The 15,556-nt window shown below is 36.1% G+C and overlaps 1 protein-coding gene across 3 annotated transcripts in view; it reads left to right on the top strand.

The window, feature by feature from the left end:
- The window catches only part of brinp3a.1 (bone morphogenetic protein/retinoic acid inducible neural-specific 3a, tandem duplicate 1), a 45,601-nt gene extending 31,893 nt beyond the window's left edge, over window positions 1–13,708 (top strand). For all 3 annotated transcript variants that reach the window (XM_048200070.1, XM_048200071.1, XM_048200069.1), the window contains exons 5-8: window positions 1,824–1,929; window positions 2,582–2,818; window positions 4,645–4,867; window positions 11,813–13,708. In XM_048200070.1, coding sequence (XP_048056027.1) covers window positions 1,824–1,929; window positions 2,582–2,818; window positions 4,645–4,867; window positions 11,813–12,929 — 1,683 coding nt within the window. In that variant the 3' untranslated portion in view covers window positions 12,930–13,708. The remainder of the gene's footprint in view (window positions 1–1,823; window positions 1,930–2,581; window positions 2,819–4,644; window positions 4,868–11,812) is intronic.
- Window positions 13,709–15,556: the final 1,848 nt, after the last annotated feature.

Here is a 15,556-nt window from a genome sequence, read left to right as displayed (position 1 = left end):
CTTGAGTTCAGAGTGATTAAGAGTGAATGTTACAAGTCACAACTGACCCATTTCCTTGAATACATCCCTTATACTGAGCCACAATGAAAGCGACCCTTATACCAGTCACTGATCTCTTTACAGCCTGCTGCTTGAGGTTCTGATGGAGTCAGCACAAATAAAACACTGCAGATAATTTGAAAAAATACACAGTTTTCAGTCCACATGGTTTGTACTCAGCATCTGTAATGGATGGCACATAGTGCACACTCAGGTAAATTCCGAATTTCCAATTCAGATGCACTAGCTGCAGCAACAGTTCTCTATTTTTTCACGTTTCATTATAGAAAGCCCAAGTTCTGCACATGCTCCGCTCCGTCGAGCCCTTGTTGCGGACCGGCTCATTGGTATGCATAGAAAAACCCATCTTTATACTTGCAATTGGTCAATTTTCCCTTTAAGTCGGACATCTGTCTTTGTTAGAAATTAATCTGCTGAACCCTGTAGAGGCTCCTTGGATTTTAATTAATTGCGTGGACGCGTCAATAAGAGGAATGGAAATGCCAGCGGTAGGCTTGCTGAACTTGTGCTTTTCCTCCTGATTCTCACTGGCTTGAAAGTTATTTCAACACGCTGAATGGAAATTAAATAAAGCAGCTTTCGATAATGGGGATTTGCTGCTTGTGTAACACATTAGAAATGCTTCCTTGGCTTTTCCAGGTCCTCAGTCATTTTCAGTGGTTCACTTGCATGACAACAACTGCATTCTGCTTGGAGGGTTCACTATAGTGTTTACTTTGTATAATTTTATCCGCTTCACCGTTTATCCGGTGACCCTCGAGAAGATGTCGAACAAAGGCAACTTTTCTTCCAACAAAGAAGAAGAAAAGTTAGTTTCGCCTGACGGAAATCTCGGGTCACCATTAATCTACAAACACGACATGAAGACTTTTATTCACTCACCGGGGGAAATATTAAAGAAGACAATGTAGAACAGAGAACAATTTGTAAGTGACAGGTAGGGAGATATATTTGCCCACAGGCAGTGAGTTTTCTTCCTACGTGTCAGGCGAGCCTTGATATACAGTGACTTTTGTCAGGGAAAAAAACTGAAGCTTTTGTCAGGAATGATTGAGCTGTGATTGTGCTCCATTTTAACACAACTCTTGGATGGGAACAAAGATACCGTGTCGATAGTTTTGTCAGTGAGGTGTCAGTGATATGTCAGGGATGTTCTACTCTTATGTCTACCTATTTGTTTGCTCTGGATTTTTGATCCATTTGCCTGTACAATAGTTTCTTCTAACAGCTGTTCTTTGCATTTCTTTTCAGTACTGTACCTTACAGTATAATATATAATGCCTTTTATTGAAACATCTGTGTTGATATGTCCCAAACTGACTAATTCAAGTCGCATTCGGCCATCTACTTCCACAACAGGTCCATTAACCTTCACTATTTACGTACAGCGAAAGTACATTACTTTCACCGTGAAATATTGCCCTTCACTACATTACTGAATTTGGTCCAAATGATAGCTTTTTCAATAACAGTCATGTCCTTGGTGTAACGGTAGAATCGTTATGGTATTCTGGACAGACACTTTTAAAACTTATGCAATTTTAACATTGTTTAGTTCTTATGTTGCAACAGCAATCCTTTAAATACATGTCTAAAACAATATGTCCTTTTTCTGAGCTTGTAGAAGCACTGGATAAATCTATGTTACTCTGATTTTACAGGGCAGTCATCTGCCTGCTCTGCATATTTAATTGCCTCAGTGTCATTTCTGCCTCTGTTTTGCTCAGAGTATTGTCATGTGCTTTCTCTTGTCTTCCCTTAAGGTGACCGAAACAAGGACAGGCCCTCTTGGATGCAGTAACTATGACAACCTCGATTCTGTCAGTTCCGTTTTGGTTCAGAGTCCTGAGAACAAGATTCATCTACAAGGTAGCACATTCATAATTTAACTGTATCCCAGACTTTTCAATGATATTATCATTCTTTGAATTTTATTCTTTTGTTGAATAACGCAGCAGCGTGTTCAGAGAAATATGCCACAACCATCCTTTGTTGTAAAAGCACAAAAAATGTTTCACTTCAAATGTTTCTTTGGAATTTCGAGGAATTTTCCAAGATATTAGCTTGAAATGTATGGAAATTTATTTTATTTTAAAAGATTTACTTATAATATTTAAAATAGTGGTATTTTACTATACACTACCATTCAAATGTTTGGGGTCAGTAAGATTTTTTTTTTATGTTTTTGACAGTAAAATATAATTTAAATTGTATTCCTGTAATGGCAAAGTCTTCAGTGTCACATGCTCCCTAAGAAATTATTCTAATATGCTGATTTAGTGCTCCAAGTAACATTTATTATTATAATCAATGTTGACATACATGTATACATTTTTTTTTCAGGATTATTTGATTAATAGAAACAGAAATCTTTCATATATGCCTTTACTGTCACTTTAGATCAATCTGATATGCCCTGGGTGAATAGATTTTAATTCATTTGTTTTAAATAAATCTTACAGACCCTGTTCTTTTGAGGCATATTATGTATTTATATACAAACAATTTTGTACTCTTTTAGGGCTTCAGGCCATTCTGCCAGAATACCTAAGGAGCCGATTTGTGGAGGCAGCTCTCAGTTATATTGGCTGTCACTCCGAGGGTGAGTTTGTGTGCCGGGATAACGAATGCTGGTGCAAATGCAGTGTTGATTATCCCCAGTGCAACTGTCCCAGTGAAGACCTGAAGGCTATGCAGGACAGTCTGAAACTCATCAGAGAATCATGGACACAAGCCAACCAAGAGTTTGAAGAGTCTGGTAAGATTCTGCCATTTTCAAGTTTTCTTGTTACTTTTAATGAAACATGGTGAATAGTTAAAATAAAAAAAAAAATGACAATTTCTTCTGTAAAACACAAATAGATTTGTTTAAGAATTGTACTGATTTCTTTGTTCCACGCAATTGGAGAGAGTGGAGAGACTGAATCTTCTGAAGCTGAAGCTTTTGACTGAAACTTCTAGAAGGACACAAACACACCATAAATATATCATAAAAGTGTTTTGAAGCTATACAATAGCATTTCTAATCGGCTTAAATGGTTATTCACTGAAAATATTGCTTTAGATTGTCAAGTTCATGAGAGAAGTAGCAGTTTGTACACAAATATCTCTTTTTTGAACTCGAATCAGTTCATCCAGTTTTAAAAAAAAGTCTGAACAGTCTTTTATCAGTGAATAATCAATTCAATTTCAGTCTTTTGTATGCTTTTGTATAACTTAATAACATATAAAGTCATATGGACTACTTTTATGATTCTTTAGTTCCTTTTTTAATTGAAACCATTAGTCCCAATGGGGAGTAATTTCATGGAAAAGAATCACCAGCACAGTTCTTTAAAAATTCTCCTTACAGTAATATGGGGTGATTTAAATAACAATCACTTAGAGGTGAATTCTTTCTTTGAATGTTAAAAAGCAAGCAGTAGTTTTGTCTTGCAAGAGGTTTCATAATTATGATTTATTTATTTATTTATTTATTTTTATTTTTTTTAAGTAGTCATAATTCAGGAAGGCCTTTAGCATGCTAGCACCAAATTAATTCTGTTATGCCACTTAGATCTTTGAATATCCCTGACACATAGTGGGGTGACATTAAACAGTGATTGTTGTCACCTTGTTACATTTGATGGCTGACAAGGAAATAGTGGGAAGTGCTTCCTGGGATCTAGTGTCATTGTCATTGTGGTAAAGCAGCGTTTTGGACTTGGCAGGCTTACTTGTCCCTAAGCTAGGCACTGAGCCAGCACGGAGCAGGTTTTTCGTGTGCATCACGGCCATGTTGGAGTTCTACCTCCTGCAGCAACAGCAGGGAGTGAAAAAAAACCACTGCCTAATGACTGTAAACCAAATAAATAAACAACAATCATCAGCTGGAGCAAGATCATCTACTAGTCCACACCACACAGGGCACCACACCAGTTTTTGTTTCGTTAAGAAATTCGATATCAAAACAAAACTTGGCGACTTGGACAGATCAATGGATATCTAAAAATGGAACTTGTAATATTTTCAATTACCTAATGTTTGATTGCATGAAAAATCCAATTCTGCACAGACTGGAATTGTCAGGCTATGATGAGGATCTGTGTTGTTAATTATAGCCACTGAGATCATTTCTTGTTAGATGTTAGGTAGAGCATTGATTAGGGCGTTGAGCACCATAACACGGCTATCGATTTTTTTCTTGCCTCAAATGAAAATGAACTTCCCTCCGCTGGAAGACATTTGTGTGGCCGAGGTGATCCTGCTTTGCTTTTAACTACTTGCCATCCTGTCAGAACTTAATGTTGTTGTTGAAGTTGAACCACATGTGCTCCTTCAAAATCAGTCTGTCCTTCTTAGAAACGGCTTAGCGTTTTTTAGCAATTCATTGAAAAAACCCTGCTGTCCTCGCCTATCAGTGTTCAATCACACAGGACAATTTTCAATTTTCATCAAAGGAATGAAAATAACGTTCCACCTGCTCCCCTTCTACCCCCAGTTTCACTGTTGACTCATTTTATCGAACATGACTGATTTCTTTTTCCCAGGCATGAGGCAAAGTCATTCCAGTAATTTATTCTCAACACTTGTCTGCCTTTCTAGAGGACTTCCAAAATTTTGTGAGGAGATTACCAACGTTCTATGCTCTGAACACATCTGCTGTGCAGTACTTTTGGAAGATGGACCCTGGCGTTCAGCAACGTTTTCAACTGTTGGAGACTAGCACTCAACAGCTGTTCAGCAAAGCACAGCGGATTGTCGGCAAACTCTTCAAACTCAGCAAAAGGTGTCGGACTCAACCCAAAATATCTGTGCCCAGGGAGAGGTAAGATATGTGCCATGTTCCTAATGGGTTATAAAAGGAAATGTCCGTATTTATAATTGATTGTAATGTGATGAGAGGTAAAAATAGTTTGTCATTGCTTCTTGAAGGATTCAGGGTTGAACAGACTTTTACAGTAAAGTTCCTTTTCTTAACATTAGTTAATTAGGTATCATGAACAAACAATTAGCAACATTTTTACAGCATTTATTAAGCTAGTTTAAAAAAAAAAAAAAGTTTTATCCTGTTGATACCATTGAAAAGGTTTTTAATCAAATTAATCCAAATTTAGTTTTTTTACAAGAATAGATCTTATTTTATGTTATTTAGATTTTATATTAAATTATCTGTTATTTAGATTTTATATTAAATTTTAATAACTCAAGTTTGGTCTTCACCATGAAAATAGCCAACGAAGCTGTCATGGCAAAAAATGACAGAAAGAAATATAAAATAAATAAAAACTATATATATATTATTTATAATTATAAAAATAATAGTAGTAGTTAATTTATGTTTGTTTATATAACTAATGTTTGTTTAAACAACTTGAAATATTAAAAAAAGATCAGTATATATTTCATTTTTGGGTGGACTGTCCCTTTAACCATGATTAATTGTTAAGGTGAAATGAAATTTACACGTTAAAAAATAAATACGACCTCACGTTGTGTCAATCACGTTTACACACTGCCTCCGAAACTTTCGTCCGTCATAAAAAAAAAATGGATCGGGTTCATTTTTCTGTGTTTTTCACATCCGTAGCAAGCATTTTGAGAGGTGTTTTGACAATTCAGAGACACCAAGCAAACGGCAAAATCCAGAATGGCGTCTGAAAAATTAATCCACTTTGTCTCGCAACACAAAGCACCATATGGCAAAGTGAGGAATCCATATTGGTGGTCTTCTTTTTAATATGTGGCTCCAGTATCGTTAGCAAAGCATCAAACTGCGCCACAGACATCCTGAATTAAACTTTGAATCGCACGGGATAATCCCACAGCTCCTTGATAAGGAGGTGGAACTCTTCTTCCTCTCTATATGCAATCCGAGGATTGGAAGGGCCCAATATTTCCTCTTTCTTTTTCTCTTGATAAGAAGAGAGGACAACAAAATAATCCTCACTGCTTGAAGACTCCATTTTGTATTGCTTTGCACATTTTTTTGCAACGGATTAATTAATACGCATCGGACTCAGTGTGCAAGGTTTCTGCGCGTGACTAATTTTTAGGATGACGAATACGAAAAAACGCATATGAAAGTTTCGGACTCAGTGTGCAAAGACCTTATTATTTATTATTATTAAAATGCTGTAAAAGTATTGTTTATTATTATTATTATTATTATTATTTTTACAATACCTGATGCTTTAACTGATGTTAACAGACCTTATTGTAAAATCTATTATTTTTTTCATAGAATCACAGAATGTTGATTCTTACCATAAAAGATTGAAATGTATGTTCATATAAACGTCAAACCCTCCTATAATGTCTGTATTAGTCACGATGTCACATACATTTGTTGTGATATTGCGTTGGATCTTTTTTTTTTGGAACCGTTTCCAAATGGATGTTCTAATGGGAGATTTAAAATGCATGTCCTCCAAACTAATTAATTAAGAAATGCCTTTAACACACTACTCAGTCCATATCTGAGGGCAATTGTGGCAAGCATAATTGTGTTAAGTCTAGTGTCTTGGCTGAAGTCCCAGCCTCTCTGAAATGATAGAGACTGTCCCATCTAATCATTTCAGGAGTTAGTGGATGAATAGGTTTTATCTTCCCATCTATAGGCTAAAGTGCAGGTTGTGTTTTAATGGAAGACACGAGAAACAGGTAATTTATTGGCTCTGCACTCGCATGATAATGCAGTGCCTTTGGTAAGGGCCGTGAAAGGAGAAAGTTCACGACTTAAGGTCTGAGACTGAGTGTTCAAAGATGGTAGAGGGTCAGGGCTGTGCAAAAATGAGAATTATGCAAACCACGCAGGCAGCCAAGTCAAGTGGAAACTACTTGAGTCAGATGAGGTGAAAGCGAAGCCTAAAGCGATGATCAGCTTCACAGTTGAAAGTTCTTGGTTCATTAATATTCATATTGACTTCTCAAAGACATACTATTCAGATATCCCCATATTATCACTTAAGCTAGAAGGGTGCATTGGGATGACATGCAATACAGTTATTGCAGATTTAGCGACATATAGATGACACTGAAAATCTTCTATTACGTAATTTATTCCCTGGAAGGGACGGTGAGATTTTCGGATTTTCAATTTTGCACTAGTCATGCTTCTTTCTTCCAAATATTTAGTATACTGGAAAATTTGGATTTTATTTTCTTGGCATATGGCAACTGTTATACAATTTATAGATTATATTGATTGGTCTTTTTTTTTTTTGGTCAGCATAAAAATAAAATAATAGATAAAAATGAAATGAAATGAAAAAAGGCAGCATGTGAGAACTGATTACATGTAATATGGATTACATAATCAGATTCCAAATTAAGTACTTGTATTGCATATTGCAATTGTACTGCCAAGTCCTTGTATTGCATATTGCAATTTTTTTTTTTATTGATTACATGAATATTCTTTCTTTTTTTTAACAAATCCCAGTTTGGGAAACTCTGACATAATGTCATATTTAATGCACTTCATGTTATTTATAACAAAGAATGCAAAATATTTCTCTTTTGTAATCTAAAAGTAATCAAAAAGTAGTCAGAATACATTACCTTAAAGGGTTATTTCACCCAAAAATTACATTTCTGTCATTAATTACTCACCCTCATGTCGTTCCAAACCTATAAAAACTTTCCTCGTCTTTGGAACAAATTAAGAATGATGAAATCCAAGAGGTTTTTTTAACCCCCATAGAAAGCAACGTAATTACCATCATTCAAGGTCCAGAAAAGTAGTATCATTAAAATAGTCAACGTGACTACAGTGGTTCAACCTTAGAGCCCATCCACACGGAGATGCGTTTAGATGTATCCATAAAGATTTTGTATTGTATCTGCATTTCATCCAGATGGATCTGGCGTTTTGGGAGCCTGAAACCGCTATTTTTTTGAAACCGGGTCCCAGAGTGGATAAATCTGAATACGACACCCTTGCGTTTTCGTGTGTTCTGCCAATCCGAATATTTTGTGAAACGATGATGTCATCACCCCACGTCTCGACCCTAGTCGACACCGCTACGTCACGTAACAGCTACAACAACAACAATGATAAACACCGTTTGTGCTACAGAAGCTATGGGCCTATTATCTTTATTAAAATAAAGCTTTATTTCTAAGTATTACTAAAGTTTGTATACAGCGTGCAAGGTTCATGTGCATGCTCAAAGTCTTATTCTCCATTTTTATTGTATCTCTGTGGAAGAAATACAGTGCCACATACTTATCTGGCATGTATACTACATAGTTTTGAGTCGGTTTCAGTGGTTTCATGTGTACGCAGCTATTTCTTGAGACGAGGGGAAAAAAAGATTGGAAAGGGAAAGCTCTGGCTTTGTGTGGATGTGGCCTTAATGCTATGAAGCGACGAGAATACTTTTTGTGTGCAAAAACAGAACAAAAAATAACGACTTTATTCTATTGCGCTCAAATTATTCTCGTCGCCTCATAACATTAAGGTTGAACCACTGTAGTCACGATGACTATTTTAACTATGTCTTTACTACTTTTCTGGACCTTTTATATGATTATATTGCTTTCTATGTGGGATTTTGATTTCATCAAAAATAAATAAATTTGTGTTCTGAAGATGAAAGAAAATCTTACGGGTTTAGAACGACACAAGGGTGAGCCCTTAATGACAGAAATTTCATTTTTGGGTCAGCTAACCCTTTAAATGTATCATCTACTAGATTGTTACTAACTACATTTTTTTGTCATGTAAATTGTAATCAGTAATGGACTACAATTTGTAAGAAATCTAGCCAGCACAGGAACTAACACTAACAGCAACGTGTGAGTTGCTTCCCGGCTACATGCCCTAATTATTCATGTAAATAATTACATGATTAATTAGGGTATTATTAAGCATGCATAATTAAGTATTTTAATATGACTCTATTTTGTAAAGCTATTAGTTAAAAATGTGAAGTAAACACAAAAAAAAGTGCTGTACTTCACTTCATTTTGCAGCACTTGTGAAAACAAACATTTCCATATATGAGAATAACATCAGATCTAAAGTACAAATGTACATTATACTAATACTTTCCAAAGTTTCTTATCTGGGGACAGAGGAGTCTAGGGCATGAGAACAATAACTGCATGTGTTTGAAATGTTTCTGCAATCTGCCTTGATCTATCTTCAAGAGCATCCTTCGTCTTTGATAACATATGATTCAAGTTGCAGCAAGAAAAATAAAGCAACAGACATAGACATTTTATTAGACCGCTTTTGAGTTCCTGATTTATTGTTTTGTTTTCCTTGTCATTTTATCATTCACACTTGATTTATTTAATTTTCACCCTTCGTTTAAATGACTTTTTTTTCCATTCCTTTTGTCAGGCAGAATTTGTCAACAGCTTGAAAAATTTGTTCATAAAATGCATTCCCATATATTTCCTTTATGTTTGTTTTCATATCACTTTGTCTTTTAGTGTCTAATCAGTGCTTTAAAATCATAGTCAAATACATTAACTTTCTGAATCTGATAACTGGTTTTGAGTGATTATACTACCTATTCCTTAATGGGTGTAATTTTCCATAAGAGCAAAACCGCTTGTTTAACGCTTATTCTGTTCTTCCGGTAGATGTTTTTTTACACTCTAAAAATATGGAAATTCTCATGAAATTGTTTTCTCGTGGAATAAATGTGCATGAGCATGTTTTGTCTCTGGTGTGAATTTCCGTTTTGCTGTCAGTGAAATATGCTGACAGGCTGCTGAGATTTCTTCCATTGCCAACCACCTGCATACTGACTGTCTCTCAGGCAGCCTGGTGCCATGAATATTTATACATTCTGTTGCCATCACTTATGTTTTAATCCAGGGTAAACTGTTTTTCTCTGCGCAAGAGGAAATTCCATGGCAATGAAAATCTTCGGCTATCTCTCAGGAGAGCATAAATAAAGGGCAATTGCTGAAATAGATTTTTGCACTATGAAAAGAAGAGTTACCATACATAACACAAGCCTTGGAAATAATGGGCTATTTATCTATAAGCCATTTCAGAGGAGAATTAAGAATATTTTTGACCTTATTTAAACTCCAAAAATATGCACAAACATTATCCTCTTCAGGTTTATTATGATTTGTGTTTAGTGAGGATTGTTAACCAATGACATTAATATGTGTAAAAAATGACATTCAATATGGCTCAAATATTAGATAGGCACATCATTTACTGTTTTTAAATTAGGCTTTATAAATGATGTATGAGATTAAATTTTACTCTGTTATTGTTTTTGGAAAAACAAAGTGAAATGGAAAATGGGAAACAAGTACATTTTTAGCTGATGTTTACAATTTGACTCCATGTGACAGATAGTGCTGATCCACTCCACTGAGTTCATTTGCCAGTGGCTGCTGAGAGAATCATTACAGTGTCTGAATATGCATGTTATGTTAATTTTTGCAGGATGGCATTTTTTCATGCTCATAAAATGGATGAAATTATTTGGAAATAATTTAGTGACTAGTGTTAATTTTTTTAAGAATTGATTTTTCCAAATTGTCTACTTGGGTTAAGCAATTTATTAGAAGAAAATCAATTAATCAATCAGTTTTTCAATCAATCTTTCTTCTTTGTTGATCAATTAAAAAAATGTTTAGTAATACAAATTATTATAATGAAATAGGTACTTTGAGTACATTTTTAATGCAAGCAACATTTAAAGGGATAGTTCACCCAAAAATGAAAATTTGCTGTAAATTTACTCACCCTCATGCCATCAAAGATGTACAGTAGGTGACTTGTTTTTTCTTCAGTTGAACAGTAAAAAAAAATTTTTGGCTTTTAGTTTTTACTGTGGTCCTTGGTGATTTGTATAATGCAAGTCAATGGCTACAGTCACTTTGAGAGTCAAAAAAACATACAGGCAAAACAAAATGAATACCCGTGGCTCCTGGTGATACATTGAGGTCTTATGAAGGTCTGTGCAAGAAACTGAACATTATTTAATACAATAGGTCATTATGCGACAGGAAGCTCAGGACAAGTCCTGTTTTTTGACTCTCAAAGTGACTGTAGCTATTGTCTTGCATTATACGAATCACAAAGGACCACGGTTTCAGCTAAAAATCTTCTTTACTGTTCAGCTGAAGAAAAAAAAAGTCACCTTCATCTTAGATGGCCTGAGGGTGAGTAAATTAAAGGGATAGTTCACCCAAAAATGAGAATTTTGTCATCAAGTACTCACCCTTAAGTTGTTCCAAACCTTTCTTTCTTCTGTTGAACTCAAAAGAAGATATTTTAAAGAATGTTGGTAACCAGACAGTTGACAGTAGCCATTGACTTCCGTTGTATTTTTTTCCTACTATGGAAGTCAATGGCTATCATCAACTGTTTTAATTACCAACATTCTTTAAAATATCTTTTTTGGTGTTCAACAGAAGAAAGAAACTCATACAATTTGAGGGTGAGTAAATAATGACATAATTTTTATTTTGCACATCTCTAACAGCAAATTTTCAAATTTTTGGGTGAACTATCCCTTTAAGTCAACTATTTCAGTACAATACATATACATGTACATTATATGTTTTATTTTGTTCAATAAAAACACATATATGCTGTTACACTGTAAGCTACTGAAGAATGAACAAAATGGAATGTTCCTATGAACATCAAGTACCTTGATTAATTCTTGTGACATCTTTAATATTGCCACTTTCTTTATCCTCCGACTCTATCTATGATGAAATGCAATATCATTTACGACTTTCAAGACAATCTGACTTATCGCATTCATTCCTTCCTTCACCATAGGCCTCTCAGCTATTGGCTGAGGTATATCCTCTCCATCATGTACTGCAGTGAGAACAATCAGATAGGCTCCTACATGGAGGAAACGCGAACCTGCTCCTGTCATTATGAGCACCCGTCCTGCCAGGGTGTTATCCCTTGCTCCGTGGGCGACGGCCCTCACTGCGCCTCCTGCTCCTATGAGAATCGCTCTCGCTGTGCCAGCTGCAATCCTGGCTACATGCTAAGCCAAGGGACCTGTAGGAATACCATACCGGATTCTACCGACAACTACATCGGTTTTGAGACCGACCTCCAGGACCTGGAGCTGCGCTACCTTCTGCAAAAGAAGGACGGACGGATCAGCATTCACGCAATGTTCATAAGCAATGACGTCAGACTCAACAACTGGTTTGATCCCAGCTGGAGGAAGAGGATGTTGTTGACACTGAAGAGCAACAAGTTCAAGTCTAACCACGTTCATATGCTCCTAGGGATCTCCCTGCAGATATGCCTTACTAAAAACAGCACCCTTGAACCCGTGCTGTCCGTGTACATCAACCCATTTGGAGGGAGTCATTCTGAGAGCTGGATCATGCCCATTGACCAGAACAGTTACCCTGACTGGGAAAGGACCAAGTTAGACATCCCACTTGACTGTTATAACTGGACCCTGACTCTAGGTAACAAGTGGAAGACCTTTTTTGAGACAGTACACATTTACCTGAGGAGCCGTGTCAAAACAGCATCAGCTCAGGGTAATGGCAGCGCCCATTTCGAGCCATTGGAATACATGGATTCGTCCCGTAACCTGGGCTACATGAAAATCAACAGTATGCAGGTGTTCGGATACAGTATGCACTTTGATCCAGATGCCATCCAGGACTTGATCCTGCAGTTGGACTACCCGTACACGCAGGGCTCGCAGGACTCGGCCTTGCTCCAGCTGCTGGAGATCCGAGATCGGGTCAACCGACTCTCCCCACCGGGCCAGCAACCTCTGGACCTCTTCGCCTGCTTATTACGCCACCGTCTCAAACTTTCTACCACTGATGTGGTCCGAATCCAGACTGCTCTTCAGGCCTTCAGCGCCAAGCAGCCCAACTCAATGGAGTATGAAACTACCAAACTATGTAGCTAATAAGGCACTGCACGGTAGCAGTATATTTGTAGCTATTTCTGTAACTGTAGTTAAAAGGCCTGTTATACTTTCGGGAAAAAAAAAAAAAACATTGGACAGCTGCTGGGATACAGTGTTGATGGTGATGCCACAGTTCTGATGTTTGTCTGAACCACTGATGTAATGGGCCACTTCAGAAGAATGGCCAAATCTTTGCCTTTTCTTTTCTTAACTGCAATGATGATTTACAATAACTCTGCGTGAATAGTGTGACAACCTCATTTCAGTTTCATGGCACACTGCAGAATTTAGCATCAGCCCCAGTCCTAATAAACAATGTGTGCAGTAGGACTTATCCGGAAACAGTCTTTTTTTTTTTTTTTTTTAAGTGACTTCTCTTCAAGGAAAATAGAGGCTATAAACACATGGTGAGCCAAACCTTGTTAGTGTAATCAGGTGTTCCCGCTGGGCAAAATTCTGACTTTCTTTCAGTTTTTCTTCCTTTTTTATGCTGTCTGTCAACACTGTAACTCTCAAAATATAAATATCCTAATCAACAATAGATGGTTTTGTTGATGCTTAATACTTTTTTTACAGTATTTGTTTGAATATGAATGTAGGAGGAAATCTGGTTAAAAATAAAATCACACACCATAAGCAAAGTACTTATTATATATGCTGTTTCATGTACATTTATTTTTATAAAATCAATTATTTGTGACAAGTTACAAAGGTAATGTCCATAAAATGTATAGAACATGAATTTGTTAATACTCTAAATAAAAGTCATTTTTATGTGCCGTCTGTAAATATCTCTAATTGCTTGAATTGCACATAACTTGTGTAGTTTTATTTAGAGGCTTTGTTTCTTGTCTTAAGTTATAGTGAAAAAATACAGTACATCTTATCAGGTGAACCTATCCATGCTCTTTATCCTTTTTAAAAAGCTGGCAGGCAAGTCTCTCTGAAAAATGATTCCTTGAGAGAGCCAATTCATCTACGAGAAAAGCTTTGACAACTTGCATGTCAGACCAAACAAACAAACAAACAAAAAAAAACATTAAAAACAAAGCCCATGTAGGAGCAGTTTTGACTGATTTTTGGCATAAACACCTGGGCCTCATTTATAAAATGTTCTGTAGAAACCGTCCTTCATTTGATCTAAGATCCTTTCTCAAATGTGTGTACGCATGATTTATAGAAAATGAACATCTGCACACAGGGGCGTAGTTTGCGGGGGGGATGGGGGGGAGGTAACCCCCCAATATTCAAATCCATCAGTTACAACCCCCCTCAATATTTCAACATGAAAATCACAGTAGATCTATACTAACATATGTATAATTCATTTATTTTGTAACAATTATTTTGTTTCTAATCGAATATGAGTTTGTCATAATAAATTAGTCAAAAAAATATCCCCCTTCCATTGAACTGATTGGTAACGCCCAACCAATGCGCGACGCACTTTCACCACAACAACGCGAGTGGTGCTGTACTGTTTGAATGGAGAGCACGGGTAGCACCAAAAAATGAAGAGAACTGTTGCCCAGCCAACTATATTAAACTTCTGTTCAAAGAGGGACGTTAAAAAGAATAAAGCATGTACTGAGAAGGAGGTATAAAAACATTGTAATAGCTAATTACACTCCACATATATTTTAACTAGCTAATCCATTGCAATTTAGCCATAACTATCAGTGCAACTGTAACCAGTTACTAAAACAGCCGTCTGTTTTGTTACTTAATTTTTCAATAGTATCTTATCAATGACAAAAGTATTCACATCGGTGTTTGTTTTCTTCCTTAATTAATCTGATTTTGAACGAATTAGCTTGAATGAACGATTTAAGTAGCTCACTCATTAAAACGTCGGTTCGCTGCCACCTACTGGCGTTTTCAAATTTTAACATAATTTCTTTCTTTTTAGAATCACTCCGTTATGTTAGAATTTGATGAATGGTTATAGATAAATTCCATAAAGTTATGATAGATAGATAGATAGATAGATAGATAGATAGATAGATAGATAGATAGATAGATAGATAGATAGATAGATAGATAGATAGATAGATAGATAGATAGAGAGGAAATAAATTATCCAAAAACGCTACACACATAAAAAAATAAAATAAAATAAAAAAAAATAATATCAGGCAGCATACCAACGCTCAACCCCCCCCCAATGTTGAAACCAAATCTACGCCCTTGTCTGCACATGTATTATTCTTATTGCTGCTTAGATTTCCAAATACCTGCAGTACTCCGACTGCCATAAGGTAAAGTGCGTACGCCTGCTTAGAACCTGACGTGCTATTAAGCACTTCTTTATAAAGATTTTTATAAATCTGAACGTTGCCATGGATTTTAGTGGCCTCATTTATAAAATGTGCGTAGGCACAGATTTTATCTTAAAGTGTGTGTGTACAGACGTTTTATATTAAAAATAAATCTCAACTTTTTTCATAGAATCACCTTGGGATGAAGTAAGCCATGATCATTAGGGAACAAATAATGACACTGCCACAAAGGAGAAAACTTTTTCCACTCTAATAGATAAACCAAAAGTTAAATGAGTTATTGATTGGTCAGCTGTGATATATCTGAAGAAACGACCAAGCAAAAATATACATTTAAAGAGGTAACAG

Source organism: Megalobrama amblycephala, linkage group LG8 (genome assembly GCF_018812025.1).
Source record: "Megalobrama amblycephala isolate DHTTF-2021 linkage group LG8, ASM1881202v1, whole genome shotgun sequence".
Taxonomy (NCBI): Eukaryota; Metazoa; Chordata; class Actinopteri; order Cypriniformes; family Xenocyprididae; genus Megalobrama; species Megalobrama amblycephala.
Note: the sequence above shows the minus strand (reverse complement) of the source record. Positions and strands in the feature narration are given on the sequence as shown.